This window comes from Hydra vulgaris, chromosome 08, assembly GCF_038396675.1.
Source record: "Hydra vulgaris chromosome 08, alternate assembly HydraT2T_AEP".
NCBI classification, from domain to species: Eukaryota; Metazoa; Cnidaria; class Hydrozoa; order Anthoathecata; family Hydridae; genus Hydra; species Hydra vulgaris.
The window spans coordinates 68844642-68862061 of NC_088927.1; the positions used below are offsets into that span (position 1 = coordinate 68844642).

Here is a 17420-nt window from a genome sequence, read left to right on the forward strand (position 1 = left end):
GGGCTGTATTAATTGCGAGCTTTTCTTACTGATCCTTGAGATTCTTTTATCATCCGCACATACCAAGGGGTCAGAACACATTTTTTTTATATTATGTATTTTATATATGTGTATGTGTGCAATTCCACGGCAGAAAAAAAGTCAAATTTTATTCTCTTTTTCGTCAACTTTTAGCAAATGAATATTGATGTAAACACATGAAAGTTTATTTAAAATATACCTTTAGTACTAAAATTAATTTATATAAGTTGTTTTTATGCTTCCGAAAGTTACGGTTTTTCTCATTGTTGCATGATAAAAAAAGTATCATTGTAAAATCTTATTTTAACCATGAATTTATTTGCATAATCCGAATTAATTTAGCGTGAAAATGTTGCTAACATATTCAAATTTTTGTTGGTCAGATTTTATACTTCATAAAATGTATATATGTATATTTCAAGAAATTAATGAAAGAACTTTTGCAATTTTTATGTAACGTAAGTTAACAAAAACATGAACAAGTTTTGTTTGTTCTAAAATTTAGTTTAAAAATTTTTTTTATAATATATACGAAAGAGTATTAAATATTACGCTTTTACATTTAAAGTTTTGAATAACAATGCTTAGTTAAAACATATTTTTATTTTCAATTTGTGTAACGTAAGTTACATTTTGTACAAATTGCATTTACTAAAGTTCTGGCGCTTTTTCGTTAACAAAATGAATTATGTCATTACGTAATTCTTATTTCGTTGCATTGGTTTGACAAGGTTCTAACTGAAACTTTTTATATTAGGAGAACTTAGAAAAAAATCTTTTATTTTTTTTTAATGTTAATTTAATTTATTAAAATTATTTATATTATTGTTTTTTTATTTGTTTTTGTATTCTTATTTTGGTTGACATATATGCATAAATAAATAAAAAAAGGAATTATATAGATATTTTTATTTAGACATTTAAAAAAAAAAGATGATTTATTTGCTATTCTCCTAATATAGAAAAAAATAGTAAGAACCTTATTTAGTAAAACAAATCATTTGTAAATGCAATCAAGGGGGGTCATCCATAAAGCACTCACCCTATATTTTTCAATTCTTAAGCCCTTCCCTCCTGTCACAAATAATCATATATACCCTCTCCCTCTTAAACTGTCATAGCAGTTTTTACCTTCAAAGATATTTTAAAAGATTTAAATGTAAATACTTTGCAGCATTTTAAAAATTCAACCTAATGAAAATACACATAAACGTAAGAAGTGTAAGTAAAAACTTTGACAAACCAAAGATTTTCTTATTTAAATGACTCAAATGAGTATTAATAAAGTTGTAATAATTTTTGAAAGTTGCTCATGGTCTTGTGGAACTGTTTTCGATTCGATAACTTTAATAAATGTTATGAAAAATCACTCAGGAAGAGTGCCACCAGTTTTTTAAAATTTCTGTTGTTGATTAATTTTAATGAATGAGTTCAATACTTTTGCAATTCTTTTGTTATGTAATTCTAACTCTTAATAATAGATATAAAAAATCCACGATAATAATTACTTGGTAACGTAAGTTAAATATATAGTATCAAAAAAACCAGTTTATTTTCCTTAGCCGGTCAGGTCTGATAAAATTTTATATATTTTTAAAATTGGTATAGAATTCTCGACTTCTTGTGAAAGTTTCTAATACTAATCTCTTTACTGATTCGCAGAAATCTGATCTAAAAGTCGAAGCAATTTTTTTACCTAGTTTTCTGTGTAATGTAAGTTAAGTGGCATTTTCTGTAATAAGTTCGCCCTCTTTTGGCCAGATTCAAAACTTTTTAGCCTATTTTATTCTTTAGACTAACAGCTTTCATACAAAATAGCTCAAAGTTTAATTTACAGTTTAAATTGGCAAATATTTGATTAAGTTGCTGTGCATGTAACTTAAGTTAAAAATGGAATTGCCCATATATATATTTATTATAAATGTGTGCGTATATTAATATGTGTGTGTGTGTATTTATAAATATATATATATATATATATATATATATATATATATATATATATATATATATATATATATATATAAATTAAATATTTCTGTTTTAATAAATCAGATATTTTTTTTAAACCATTATATTAAAATTAATACATGTTTAACTACCACTAGTCATCTTCAGTCATAAAGAAAGTTACGTTTAAAAACTTTTTTCAATGATTCTTTATACAACAAAATTTATTCTTTAGGATTCGTTTCTGCTTGTATCTCTTCAAAAATAAAAATTCCGAAAATTCTTCTGAGACTAGCATACACTTTACACCTATTGTATCATCTATAAGAACCTATATTTATCAACTAGCCAAATTTCTTAAAGGTATTATCTCCCCTAGTTTTTCGCTGAGTTTTGCAGAAAAGATTCATTTCTCCAAAAATATTTTTTAGTATCATATGATGTGACATGCTTATATACCAATTTTTAAGAAACCATTGAATTTGCAACTAATTCAATTATGGTCAATAATTAAAACATTAAAATTGCTTTAAATGGTTTAAAAAGTTTATTTTTTGCCACTTCACGAAGAGCATTTTCTTTTTAAAGGACAAACTTATGATCAAATTGATGGTGTAGCCATGGGCTCTCCACTAGCACCTGTTCTTGCCAATTTGTTCATGGGTTATTTTGAAAATAAATGGATTAAAAATTTTAATGGTGTAAAGTCAGTTTTCTATAAACAATATGTTGATGATATTTATATAATTAAGAAAAAGATATGTAAATAGTAAATAATTCTATTTTTTTACCATGGAATAAAAATAAATTAAGTTCCAAAATATCTTTCCTAGTTGTTACTCTACACAAATTCTTCAGCCAGCACTACCGCAAGTTTTTAATTCATACTAAGTTATTCTAATCAAATGCTTAATCGATAGAGCATTTGAAATCAATAGTAGCAAGCTATTGATTTTAAATGCTAAGGGTTTAATTTTGACTTTAACAACCTTTTTAAAGTATTTCAAAGAAACATGCATCCATCTTGGCTAATCTCAAAAGTATATAACTCCTATTTAAACAAAGTTTGCACAAATATTCTGCCACAATCAAAAATCAGAGAATCTTTATCTAATCTTTAATCTTGACTTTAATCTTGACTTTAATCTTGTTTTAATGACTTGTTTTAAACTAGCTATTTTGGGAAAAATAATTCAACCATTAAAATATCCAATTTTCAATAGCTAAAAGTTATTTTCATTCTGTAAATGTTAAATTAGTATTTACCACACCAAAAGTTTCTGAATTTTTTTCTTCTAAAGATCCCATTCCTCTAGAGTTCAAATCGTTCTTGATCTATAAATTTGTAGGATGTAAATCCTATTATATAGGCAAAACTACTTGCCATCTCATGAGATGGATAGCTAAACATTATAAAAGAAACATTATCATATCTGTCTCATATCTGTAAATGTCTGTTTGTTCATAGAACAAACAGGTTAACCATGTCCATATGACACTTTGTTTAACTATTACTTTTTTATATTCTGTGTATCTTATTAATCTATTCTTTCATTGCTTCCTATTTTTCTTTAGTATGATTTTTTTTTTAATTTTGAATAGACTATTGTATTTTGTAATTATATTATTATAGTTTGTATACAAATTATTAAAAATTTTCTATTGGATTTTTATCATCTTCATAGGTATTGTCAAAGTTTAAATCTTTAATTTTAACTGTAGATGACTAGTAGGGCTTGGCAAAAACTAGAAAATTTCAAAAAATCAATTTTCAGTTTTACACCAGTTTTTTATTATAAAAACCAATTTTTATTATTGCCGTATGAATTAAATATAATCTACAGGATTGATAAACTGGAATTAGATCTGTAAACTAAACAAAAGTTTTTCATACTTAAGACAGTTTTTCTCACTTATAATTAAAAAAAAAAATTTCATTAAGTATTAATTTTTATTAATTTTAAACATTAATTTTTATCAATTTACAGTAATATTTACATCTTTTTTTATTCATTGTTAGTTTAGTTTGAATCAGATGAACTTGGATCATTTTTTCTTTTAAGTCTTTTTTTTCTTTTCTAATCTTTTTTTGTGGCAACTAAATAACCTTTTTTCTTTTAATACTATTTATAACTGAATATGTTACTTTTAACTAAAATTATGCGTGTGATCTGTATACAAATGTATAATGTAAAAATATGCTACGATTTATAATATTTAAAGTAATATCAAAATTATAATAACAATAAGTCAAAATTACAAAAAAAAATTTGTTGCCGAAAAAATAATTTTTGTTATTTAATTTTTTTTTGTTATTTAAATTTTTTTTTTTTCAGTTTGCAATGATAGTTGTGATACATAATAACATAAAAGTCTTTTAAAAAATTAACTATTTAGCCTACTAACAATATAAAGCTAGGTTTCCAAAAGAGATCATAAGGATCTTATCATCAGAACCTTAAAAGTTAAACATATTTATTTGTAATATATAGATATATTGAAGATTTAACAAAATTTAAAGATATAACATAAAAATATTTTTATATACAATGTGCTGAAGATTTAACAAATACATTTTACATACGCTTTTAGTAGAATTTTAGAGAAAGCAAAGGGCACCAAAAATCAGATAGAACAGACATTGATAAGCATTCCAAATTTCAACCATCAAGTATGTCAGACCATCTTAGTTGTCCCAAGCCAGGTTTTTCGTAAATATCACAAAAAACAGCAAAGTGATCACAATATTTTAACATTTATTTTTAATATTTTAACATTTATTTTTTTACTAAGGAAAGATCTTTTATATTTTTGTTATTTAAAGATAAAAGGGTTTGTAGAAAAAAAATACTACTATTTTAAAGTTGGTGAATTTTTATACTTTTTATGCAAAAATGCTTTTTATTTTTTATTTTTGATGAACTTGGCGTCGGGCTCGTTTTTATATTGAATGAAACAGCCATGAAATAAATAAAACTAAATGCAATATCAAAGTGCTTTTTTTAAAACTATATATATTTTCACAATATTTGTGTTTTCCATGTTACTTGTTAGCTTTTCAAAAATCTTTCAAATTTAGTAGTAAATCTATTTAGTAATGTTTAATAATGACCGGTTTTTTTCCTTCTAAAAAAAGAACATTTTTCGGTTTAAGAAAACTGAACAAAAAAGCGGTTAACTGGTTGCCGAGCCCTAATGACTAGTGATAGTTAAACTTTAATAATTAAAAAAGTTTAAAAAAAGTCTGGTTAATCAAAATAGTTTCATGTTTTTTTCTTAAAAAAGGTTTTGGATGCATATATATATATATATATATATATATATATATATATATATATATATATATATATATATATATATATATATATATATATATATTCAGTGCTCAAAATGGGACAGGATGCGGTGAGATGCCATCCCGCCACCTTTTGTTTAAATCTCTCTATATAACAATGATTAGGTGGAACAAGGATTAAAAAAGGTGGTGGGATGGTTTATACTTTATAAAAATATAGGATAGCATCCCTTTTTTTTTTCTTCTCCACTTCGAGCACTGTATATATATATATACATATATATATATATATATATATATATATATATATATATATATATATATATATATATATATATATATATATATATACACATGTATGTATATATGTATATATATATATATATATATATATATATATATATATATATATATATATATATATATATATATATATATATATGAATGTTTATTTTAGCATATTTTAAGGCTGCTAGACAATCATTCACTTGAAGTTGATGCTGTAAGTATTTTTGTTTAAAAATTTAGTTTCGTTAGATTTATTGCTGTATGTTTGTTTTGTTTAAAAATTTAATTTTGTTAGTTTTTAACTTATTTTAAATTTATTTTAACTGATATTAAACTTTTTATTTTTTTTAAGTTAATTTAAAAATTGCAAAAATTGTAATTAGAAATTAAAATTAAAATTGCAAAAATTGTTATTAGAAATTAAAATTAAAATTGTAATTATAGGTAAATAAAGTACGTGAAGACGTTGAGTATTACATTGACAATTGTCAGGTAAAATTTTTATATGTACTTATACATTCATACTGGTATGTTAACCAGGATATAAATTTTTTGGCTAATTATTTTGAGTTAGAAAAATAGTTAAGTGTTTAAGATGGAGTTTTAGTTTGAAAAAACACCCTGAAAAAACACACGTACATACATACAAATACACACATGCTGTTATTTTGTTTGAATTCATATGAGCACATTTCAAAACAAGATTTTTTTTCTATTTCAAAAAGTCTAAAGTATAAGAAAAATTAATCTAAGATATACAATATAAAAAATAATGAATTATAAAATATAAAAATACAAATCTTAGGCAAATGTGTACTACATCCAGCTATTGACTTGTAGAAGGCAAAAACCTTAAAAGTAAGCAGAAAATTTTAGTTGACCAACTTTTTACCCCTTTTTTATATAATTGGCTGGCATAGATGTGAATCTGTGTTACATTGTTTCCTATCTTGGATGTTGAATGATGAATCCTTTTGATTGCTTTCAGTTTTCTGATTCTATCAACTATAAAATATGAAAGTATTAACACTGCCATGCTCCATCTGCATGGTGTCCTTTTTAGTACTCTCTATGTTTGAGCCAAGTACACTTTAATAATTTTAGTACTCTCTATGTTTGAATCAAGTACACTTTAATAATTTTAGTACTCTCTATGTTTGAGTCAAGTACACTTTAATAATTTTAGTACTCTCTATGTTTGAATCAAGTACACTTTAATAATTTTAATACTCTCTATGTTTGAGTCAAGTACACTTTAATAATTTTAGTACTCTCTATGTTTGAGTCAAGTACACTTTAATAATTTTAGTACTCTCTATGTTTGAATCAAGTACACTTTAATAATTTTAATACTCTCTATGTTTGAGTCAAGTACACTTTAATAATTTTAGTACTCTCTATGTTTGAGTCAAGTACACTTTAATAATTTTAGTACTCTCTATGTTTGAGTCAAGTAATAATTTTTTAATAACTTTAATAATTTAAATATGACTATTATACCAAAAATTATTCAAATAAGCATTTTTATTTCATATAATTTTTAAAACCAACAACATTGTCTATAGTTCTAACTAATTAATGATTGGAACCAGAAGGATTGGTTGAATAAAACAATATATAGAGAGAAGAAAAAACATGGCTAAAGATGGTTGTCCTGTTGTTACCAAAAAAATCATGAAAATAGAATAAATATTAGTTTAAAAGATCATTAAAAAATGGACATTTTATCGAACTACATTAGTGGAACAGACTGTAAAGGCAAACAGCTTGCATATTTTAAGGTTATTAGTGTTGAGGAAAGGAGTAACTTAATTATGAATCTTAATGAATATTTATCCAAAGATAGTTAACACCATACTTAGCCACTTTAATATCAATTAAAAATAATCAAAAAAAAGCATACTTACACAATTTTTCATATTATTGTATCAGCGTGGAAAATAACGGGCGGTCAACGGTCACTGACCGCCCAAAATGACTGAAATTGCTATTTTGACCTCTCAAAACGAATTCTTCCCGGCCAAGGTTGACCGGTTGAAAAAAAAAGAGTTATATAACGTTTAACAAGTTATCAGGATGTCTTTGAAAATGCATATACTAGAATTTCATAAAATGTAAATCTTTGAAAAAAGCTTCTCATATAGTTTTATCGTTTGTACGCTACTTTAAATGGCTTTGCAAGTGAGTATTATAAATGACGTAAACTATTAATTTATTTTGCTTCACTTATTAAAACTAACTTCATTTTACTGGTGGTGAAATTTTTTTTATTCCTACATTTTATTTATATTTTCTTTATATCATTTTATTTATTTTTCTAATAACCTTTTGCTTCCAATTGCAATGAAAATATGCTTTTATTTTTAGTTTAATTTATCCGTAATCAACAAAACTTACAAATTATCGACTAAAAGCCGCACACCAAGCCCTTTGTGATAAAAAATAAATTTTTTAGATTTCAATAAGTTAAGACTCCGGAAAAAAGTAAGTTCGCATTTGAAATTGTCGAGGTTCTTTGTGTTCTCCGCATTTTGGGTCAAAGCATTCTATGGGTTGACAACACGGTCGGTGAGAAAACTGTTGCTTTCTGAGCAGTTTTGAACAAGTTGTCGTTTGAGTTGCTTTGTGTATGCACGCGGTCGAAGACTCTACTTTAAAGACTCTTTGTTCGGTTGACGATGAGTGACTGAGAAGTTAACTTTAATATTTAGATAAATTTAAAACTACCAAATGCCCATTCGCTTTTTATTTTTCTGTTATTGAAATCTTAAAAATATATATATTGTAGTATAAAGTTTCGTTTTAAGTAACAAATAATTTTGATAATATTTCATAAAACGATTGTCATAATTTTGTTAAATATTAGTTCAGCAACTGCCGGCGAGAGGCATTAATATTATTATCAACTAATTAACATTAGCAGTTAATAAAATGATTTTAAATGAAAATGAATGAAAGATATAAAATGATACAAATGAGATATAAAATGTGCAACCATTTTTCTTTTTCAACGTAGGTAACGACTGAAGTACTTATTTAACTATTATTTAAAATGAATGTATGTAACTAATAACATTTTCTCCTTTTTTTTCATTTATTTTTCTCGTAACCTTTTCCCGGAATTTCCGAAGTCTTGGCAATGAATGAGTTATTTTTAAATAATTTTCAAATTAACAATTGCGAATTTGCACATTTTTTATATTACTAAATTGTAAGAGAATCGTCAAAGATCAACACTTTAAAATGGAGGAGACTAAAAAGAGACAAACAACACTCTCATTTTTAACACAAGCAGGATCGGAATTAAAACCACCTGTTGAAAAAAAGAAAAAACTCAATAGTAGAAAATTACAGCTAACAACAGTTAAAAAATGGGTAAATACTAATCTTGCAAAACATTATGCAAATGAATGGCTAGAGATCTTTAATAATGGAAATTATATTACAGCATTAAAATGTACTGTATGTCGTCAGTATTCTAAACAAATTGATATTTATAAAGGATATCGCTACACCAGAATGTAACTTCATCGCTACACCAGAAACTTCATCGCTACACCAGAATGAGGAAGCGATGAAGGTAGTTGTAGGATACAGCACAGTGCCGCAGTTGATCATGCAAATGATTTGCCACATCAAAGAGCTTACGAATTAGCAATGAAAAGTAAAGAAATGGATGTAAGCGAACGAAATGATAAATTAAGCAACCTGCAGAAAAAAATGCGGCAAACTTATATTTTATCGGGCCTGAAAACCATGACCACGAAAGATCTAAATTTAACAAGAAAAAAATTTGAGGTAGCATACTTTATTGCCAAAGAAGAGCTTCCGCTTAGCGTATACCCTAAAATACTACGTTTGAAAAAAAATCATGGTGTTGAGTTTTGCCAACCATATAGAAATAAAATAACTTGTGGAACTTTTATTGATTACATTGGATTGAGTTTGTCAAATATTCTCAGAAATAAGTTAAAAACACTAAACTACTTCAGTATTTTAATTAATGCATCAACAGATGTATCTGTAATTGAAAAAGAAGCTATATTTATTATCAGTTTCGATCCTACTCCAATAGGAAAGACCGTTGATATGCGTTGAGTGTTCTTTCTATTTCTGATCTTGAATATAGAACATCTGAAGGAGTTTTCAATAAAATCAGTCAATCCCTTGTGAATCAGAAGGTATCGAAAATTTTAAAACTAAATTAGTTGGTTTTGGTGCTGATGGTGCAACTGTAAATAGAGGAAGTAGGACAAATGTAAATTTATTACTTCAGAAAAAAATTCCATGGATAACTTTGGTTGGTGTGTTGCACATCGCCTTGAGATAGCGTTAAAAGATAAATTTGCAGAAATAAAAGCGTATAATGATGTCGATAACATCATTTTGAAAACGCATAACATTTATAAAAAATCCTAAAAAAAGTTACGACAGTTAGGAAAGCTTGTTGCCATCCTTGAAGAGGGTAATTCATGTGACATTGCAGGTATTCGCCCCAAAAAAGTATCAGGTATATATGATTTTTTTTTTTCAATTTTATCTATAAAAAATACTTTATAAAATAATATTCTTTATTTCATGCTTTTTTATACAACAAAAGTTCTTTCATCTCAAGTGCTTGAATTTTATGTGCAATCACGATGGATTGCACATAAAATTTAAGCATTTGAGATGAACTTAGACAATTATGGAGTATATATGAAACATCTCGAAAACATGACTGCAGACTTCAGTTTTACTCAAGCAGAAAGAGCAAAGTTTAAAGGGTATCATTAGATGTGGGATCATTGATGAATACCTCTTTATATAGCATTATTCATAGAAGTTTTATCGCCAACAAAGTTGTTATCTTTATCTTTTCAAAGCAACAAAATTGATTCCGTAGCATTATCTAGATTTATTGAAAAAACTAAAAAACAGTTAAGTCGCTTGAAGAAAAAAGAATTTAATGATTTACCAACAGTCAAACGTTTCCTTGCAAAAATAACAAACAACACTGGAAAGTTTTCATTCCAGAATGTTGAGCTTTATGACTTTACAAACGCACTAACTTTAGTTAAGAATTCGAAATCAATGATTGTAGCGTTAATTGCCGAATCTATAGAAGAGCGTTTAAAAGCACAAAATACAGTTCCTGATATGTATGGAATGTTAATCCTAAACACTGGTGGCTGGTTTCAAAATAACACCAATAATTCATTTGCTGATGATAGCATCGAAAAATTGTATGACTTTTATAATATGCCGTTACGTTATGCTGACTTCACTGGGAGTGTAAATAATATGTTAGATGCTTGGCATAACTTAGTTGATTACACTGTCAAATATTTGGCACCTGATAAAACTGAGTACCGTAAAGTATGGTATCAAATTTTTTCGAGTTCTATGAAAAAAGATTGAAGTCCAGTTCTACTTCTTGTCGAATTGTTATTCGTATTGCCTGTAGAAAGGTTGAGCGTCTTTTTTCTCTTATGAATAGAATTAAAATTGAGACAAGAAATCGCTTAGCTGAAAAACGGCTAAATAATTTAATTCGGGTGTGCACTGATGAAACAAGTAGTGAAAAATTTGATGTGAATCCTACTATTGAATTATGGGCCGAAGATACGTTGCGATGGCCTACACAAGAAAGTTGAAAAATTTATTCAAAAAAAGCAACAACAAAAAAACTATAAAAACATAAATTGAATTAGAATCGTCATCAGACGAGTCTTTAGATTTAAAATTGACTTTCGATGAAACTTTGGATAATGAATCAGATAAAGCGTATCTTTAAAAAAACATCTTTAAGTTACATTGTATCTTTGGCAATTATTATAGTAGTATTACATAAAACGATACTTGATTAAGTATTCAGTATAAATTATTTTGATATAATATAAAAATGTTTATTTCTTATTATTTAAAAAAATAAAATACAAATAAAAAAGGAATACGAGTTCGTTCATTTTAAAGTATGAAGTTAATTTTTTATTTACAAAGTTTCGTCATGCAAAATAATTACTACAATAAAAATTTAAGCCAAAAAAACAATTAAAACTTTGACCGCCCCAAAAAAACAATTGACCGCCAATTTTATTTATTAGCCGGTCAATTTGACTGCTCAGCTTTGATTTCTCATTTTCCACGCTGTTGTATTAATGTGCACACACAACAATCAACAAAAGGTTTGCATAAAAGCTATACTTCTTTGTTTGGAGTTACAAAAGCTAGAATCAAATCAATTAGAAATAATAACTTACAAATTTTCAAGCGCTTTTGTTAACCTGGTAAGTTTTTTGATAATTTAGTCACTCCTGAACCAGGAACAGTTAATTCTGATTCAAAAATTTTAGATGCTGGTTAAAAATGTTTTTTGAACAATATCTTCATGGTTTATCTTTATTTTTCACATGCCTTGGCATATGATCAGCCTTGGCATATACTTATGTTTATAATATACTTATTGTTCAATCAGGTCTGAATCTTTTGTTTTTTCTTTTACGTGTTTTTGTTTATTGCCATCTCTCTTTGTTACTTCACTTTTTGTTTTACTTTTCTCTTTGTTATTTATCATTCTCTTTATCACAAGATTTAACATTTGTTAAATGTCTTGTTGTTAAATAAGTCTTGAACTTATATAACAGTTGTTATTTCTGATCAAATTGACTTAGTCTTTTCTCTTTTTCTTTCTGCCAACATTGTTGTTGTTCGTGACTTAAATGCTCATAGCAGTCAATGGCTTGGCTAACCCTGACCTTCACCTCTCTGACATTGTTGTTATTGTCAACTTTAATGCTCATAACAGTCAATGGCTAGGCTTTAGTACTACTCAAACAATTTTCTTGATAACAAAAGGATTTTCTTCCTGATATTTGAGAGAGGCATGTTAATCCAACATCTTTATCACTCTGGTCTAAAGTTATTTTTCACCCGAGCACAGCTTGTTGTCCTAACAATATTCCTGTCGCCGATATACAAACGTGTACTCCAGAACTCTCTTTAACAAGTATTTAACTGTATCTTGTTTCCTCATCTGCTGGAAAATGGCATCTGTAGTTCCTTTTTTTTTTTTTTCAAAATTATTATATTATTAATATAATAATATTGAATTGATATTTAAAAATTTTTTGCCTTCAAAATGTATTAGGACAGTACCAACCTAAATTTTATATATAATGATATAATATTGTATATATATTATGCATGTTTTTTTTAAAAAGCATAAAATGATGAAAAAATTTTAATTTCTTCAGGAGCCTGATTTTGTTGATGATGAAGGTATCTATGATGATTTGGATCTTGATACTGAAATTGATTGTGAGTTTTCTTGTTTTATTTTTAAGTTTGTTTTGTTTTAATTGATTAATAATGATCTATCCATAATTAATGAATAGTTTTATCATTGCCTTTAATTACATAGTATTGTTGAAATGCCAGTAATGCTCCTAAACAAAATTCCTTGTATAAAAGAGAAACCATTGATTTAAACTCAGTTAACAATTTAAAATCAAAACAAGAGAAACCAGATATAAAACTATTAAATGGCAATCGAGTATTAATAAATATACGATATACCAAAAAGTTTTATAATTAATTTATTTCATTTTAAAAGTTTTATAATTAATTTATTTCATTTTAAAATTTCTAATGAAGTAGCGAAATAACTAAAAATTTTAAAAATGAAAATAATGATAACAATGAAAGTATATTTTTAATTTTATTTTGATGCATGAAAAAGTCATTCAAAGTTCAACGCACATGACAAGTAATATTCTAGTAATAAATATTTATGCAGGATAATTTACTCAGTAAATTACTTTGTTATTTGTGTGTTTTTTTGTTAATATATCTTTTCATCAAAAATAATTAACAACTCAAAGACTCAATGACCTTGTTATTATAATCAATAACTTAAAAATTGGAATGACAGATGCCATTTTGCAGCATGCTAGATTTAGTCAAACACTTGTTAAATAGTTTAGAGAGTATTAAAGAGAGTTTCAGAAAACTTTTTTGTAAGACAATGACAGGATTGTTGTCTGCTTACAGGAATGTTTCTTGACCACAATCTCTAGATGAGTGTATGTGAGAATTAACTTTAGCAACAGAAGCTGAAGTGATTAGAATGTCTAATGATGGGTCAATTTGTTATTATAGTAGTATGAATTGCAATAGGTAATTCAATCATCGTAATACTAAAGAATCATATCATACTAAGGAAGATGTTTCAGTGAAAAAAAAGTTTCAGTGAGTTCAAAGCATGGTCTAAACCACAGAGAAGTACAAGGAGAAACTTAGCACAATCTAGATTTACCTGTTTGTCTAGAGTCAAGAAGAGTGTTATAGATTCAAGTGATAGCTTGTTTGTCTGGAGTCAAGAAGAGTGTGGTCATAAAATTCAAGTAGTAAATTAGAGGAAATAATATTTGTAATAAAGATTGTTTCCTCAAAATAGAGCTCCTCAAAGTATAATGGCATACATGCAAATTTTTTTAAATTTTTTTGTTTATTTATTATAATTCACAAGGTTGCAAGCAATCACTATTAAGTTGGGAGTAACCAAAGAAAACAAAGAATAGAGTTAAAAAGCATGGAAACAGATGACAGAGGATTTGAAACATTGTGTGAGTCATGAAAACATGAATTTTTAAATGTCTCGGGTAGCTAATGTAAACTAGGCAATTATATAAAAAGTATATATATTGAATAATTATAAAAAAATTATATATTAAATAATTATATAAAAAAAGTTATTAAATAATTATATAAAAAAAGTTGCATAAAGTAATTATATTAAAAAAATTATATTTTAAATAACTATATAAAAAAAATTATATTTTAAATAATCATATTTAAAAGAATTGAATGTTTATATAAAAAAAAGCTTCTTTTTAAAAATAATTGATTTTTAGTTGTTAAAGTGAGTTCAAAAATAGTAAATATTGAATTTGTTTTTTAAGTTCTACAAAAATGACAATACATAAGATGTAAAATTTATAACCTTTAAGTGGAAAATGTTCAGAAAACTCCTTGTGTAAATTAAAAATATAAAATCAGATAGTTGTGTAAATTAAAAATATAAAATCAGATAGTTGTGTAAATTAAAAATATAAAATCAGATAGTTGTGTAAATTAAAAATATAAAATCAGATAGTTGTGTAAATTAAAAATATAAAATCAGATAGTTGTGTAAATTAAAAATATAAAATCAGATAGTTGTGTAAATTAAAAATATAAAATCAGATAGTTGTGTAAATTAAAAATATAAAATCAGATAGTTGTGTAAATTAAAAATAGAAAATCAGATAGTGCAGAAAACTCCTTGTGTTAAATTAAAATTATAAAATCAGAAAATAGCAGTTATAAAATAGCACAAAGTTTAAATCAATCCAACTTGCTGCTTATTTTGATAATAGTCTCAAAGCAAATATTGAAGGAGCCAAAAAAAATTAATTTTGACCACACACACACACACTCATAGGTTGTTAAAAGTAAAGACAAACATCAAATATTGTCACTGGAAGTCTCAACAACAAAGAGTTGTCACTTGCCCTAAATGCAGATGCTTGTATAAAAGGTTTTTTAACAAGAATTTTATTTTAGATGACGAATCAGAATATTTTTTACTCAGTTCCATAATTGTTAGGAATGATGGGTATTACTCAAGTGACTCAAAAAATGCTTCTCCAGATCTTTAATACAAAAAAGAAGCAAAATTTGAATTTAAAGTATTAGCTTTTAATCTTTAAGGTATGACAAGACTAGCAATTCGACTATTTACTTAACAAAAGTACATACAAAGTAGTTGCATAATTTTGATTGTTGACAATATCCTGATGACAATTACATCTTTAGGCCTGGCTTTGCTTTAACTTACTGTGCAAAACTTCTTTGCTGGATAATTGCAGCTTCAATTCTGTTCTTAGAAAAGATAATCCTCTTAACTTCTCTGAGGTAAGGCCAATTGAAAGCTTTTGGCGTTATTTAAAAGGTAATTAGTCTACTATGAAAAGCTGGATGCCAAAAATGTCTTGAGATAAAATAAAAAATTTAGTTTTTTGAGAATTTAAACCAAGCATTAAACAATTTTCTCATCAATTTCCTACAATTATAAAATTGTTTATAGGATAGAGGTTAATAAAGGAATTAAAATAAATTTTAAACCTGATGTTATATTATTAGTTATTTTTGTCGTATGCACCAATTTACTTTTTTATGAACATTTTTATAGCCTGAATATCTCTACTTTTTTTTACAACTTGTTTAAGATTTGTCATGTGCCAAAATCAAATTTTTCAAAGCTGCATTTTATTATTTACAAAAGAATTGCCCACAATATTTACACCCACAAAATGTTCAGTTCAAAAATTGTAACTCTAATCAACTAATCTCTTATCTAATAATAAACAATTATCACATTTTTCATTATTGCCAAAACCTAACCAATGCTTAATAGCTCTTCACACACCATATATATATTTTTAATACAGTAACATTATTTGCAACATTTTTAGTGGAATCAAGTCTTAAATTTGATAATGACAAAGATGATGATCAGGATTTAGATTCGTCTCCTTCATCGTCAATAAATTCTGGGTTCTCAGGAGTCACTGGTTCTCCTTCAAAATTAATGTTGGTAAGTAGTTAAAAAGTTTTTATGGGTAATTAATTTGATGATCTATTTTTAAGAAATTTCTTTTTTTTATTTTTAGACATCTCCATCTAAAAATACTAAATCATCTTCTTCACTTAATCTTTCAAATGGTGGACCATGTTCTACGCCTTCAAAAAGAAACATTTTTAGTGGTTATTTTAATACATGTAGTAATTCTGATGTACCCATATCAACATCTCAAGAGTATTTTTTTTATTATTTTTCCATTAAAAAAAAATATATTGAACTTAATTTGTCATTAATATAGAGAATTTGGAACATTCTTGATTATATAACTATATACAAGTTTTCCCTGGAACCTTGTTCTTCCATGTTTAAAGTAATTATTTTAGACAACTTGACCACATTTTTTTATAGTTTTACAAATTCGCAGCAAAAATTAGCTATAAGAAACTACAGAGAATAAAACATCAATACTTAAAGAAAGGAAACAAATGCTATATGAAACAAAAAATCTAAAAAAGATAAACTAAATACAAATTGTAAATTAAAAAACAAAAATTTTGTAAAAAAAATAATATACCTAAATATTTTACTGTTTTTGTTTTTTTGACTTTTTAACAAAAATTTTAGGAACCTATTTAAAACTTTTTTTTAAGTTTTTAAATGCACATATTCAAACAGCAATTGTTATATTCATTATCTCTAGTAATTCCTATTATTGTTAGAAATTGGGCAATATAAAGGAAACAATTTCAGACATGCATCAAATGTGGTAAATACATTTATAAAAGAAACCATTCTGATCTTTTAATTAATTTCTTTCATTACAAAATTTATTAATCAAATAATTTATTTTACAAATATATAGCAATTTATTTTCTTTTTTTCCTATTTTATAAGTATTGAGAAAAAACATCAAACATAGCAAAAACATTTTTAAAAGCAAAATTACGTGAAATCAAATAAACATAAAAAATAAAATTAACAAAATTTGTCATAGTTCTAGCATACATAGCTAATTTTTTATTTTTTTTCTTCAACGTTTTCACTTCCAACAAGGCTGCAAGCAGCCAATATTAGAGTTGAAAGTTACTGGAAGAGAAAAGATGAAATTTATAAACCAAGATAATGATTAGCAGACAACTTAACAGATTGCAAATTTTATGAGTCAGGAAAACAAGAGGAAAAACGCAAACTCCAAGAACTGATATTTGAGAAAAATAACTAAATGAATAAGAATTTTTGGTACACTTAGGAACAGTCACA

The 17420-nt window shown here is 25.9% G+C and overlaps 1 protein-coding gene across 3 annotated transcripts in view; it reads left to right on the plus strand.

Moving 5' to 3' along the window:
• The window catches only part of LOC100215888 (CCR4-NOT transcription complex subunit 3), a 74558-nt gene that overhangs the window by 46599 nt on the left and 10539 nt on the right, over positions 1-17420 (plus strand). For all 3 annotated transcript variants that reach the window (XM_065804252.1, XM_065804253.1, XM_065804254.1), the window contains 5 exons: positions 5724-5768; positions 5999-6046; positions 12790-12853; positions 16051-16172; positions 16249-16394. In XM_065804252.1, the coding sequence (XP_065660324.1) occupies positions 5724-5768; positions 5999-6046; positions 12790-12853; positions 16051-16172; positions 16249-16394 (425 nt within the window). The remainder of the gene's footprint in view (positions 1-5723; positions 5769-5998; positions 6047-12789; positions 12854-16050; positions 16173-16248; positions 16395-17420) is intronic.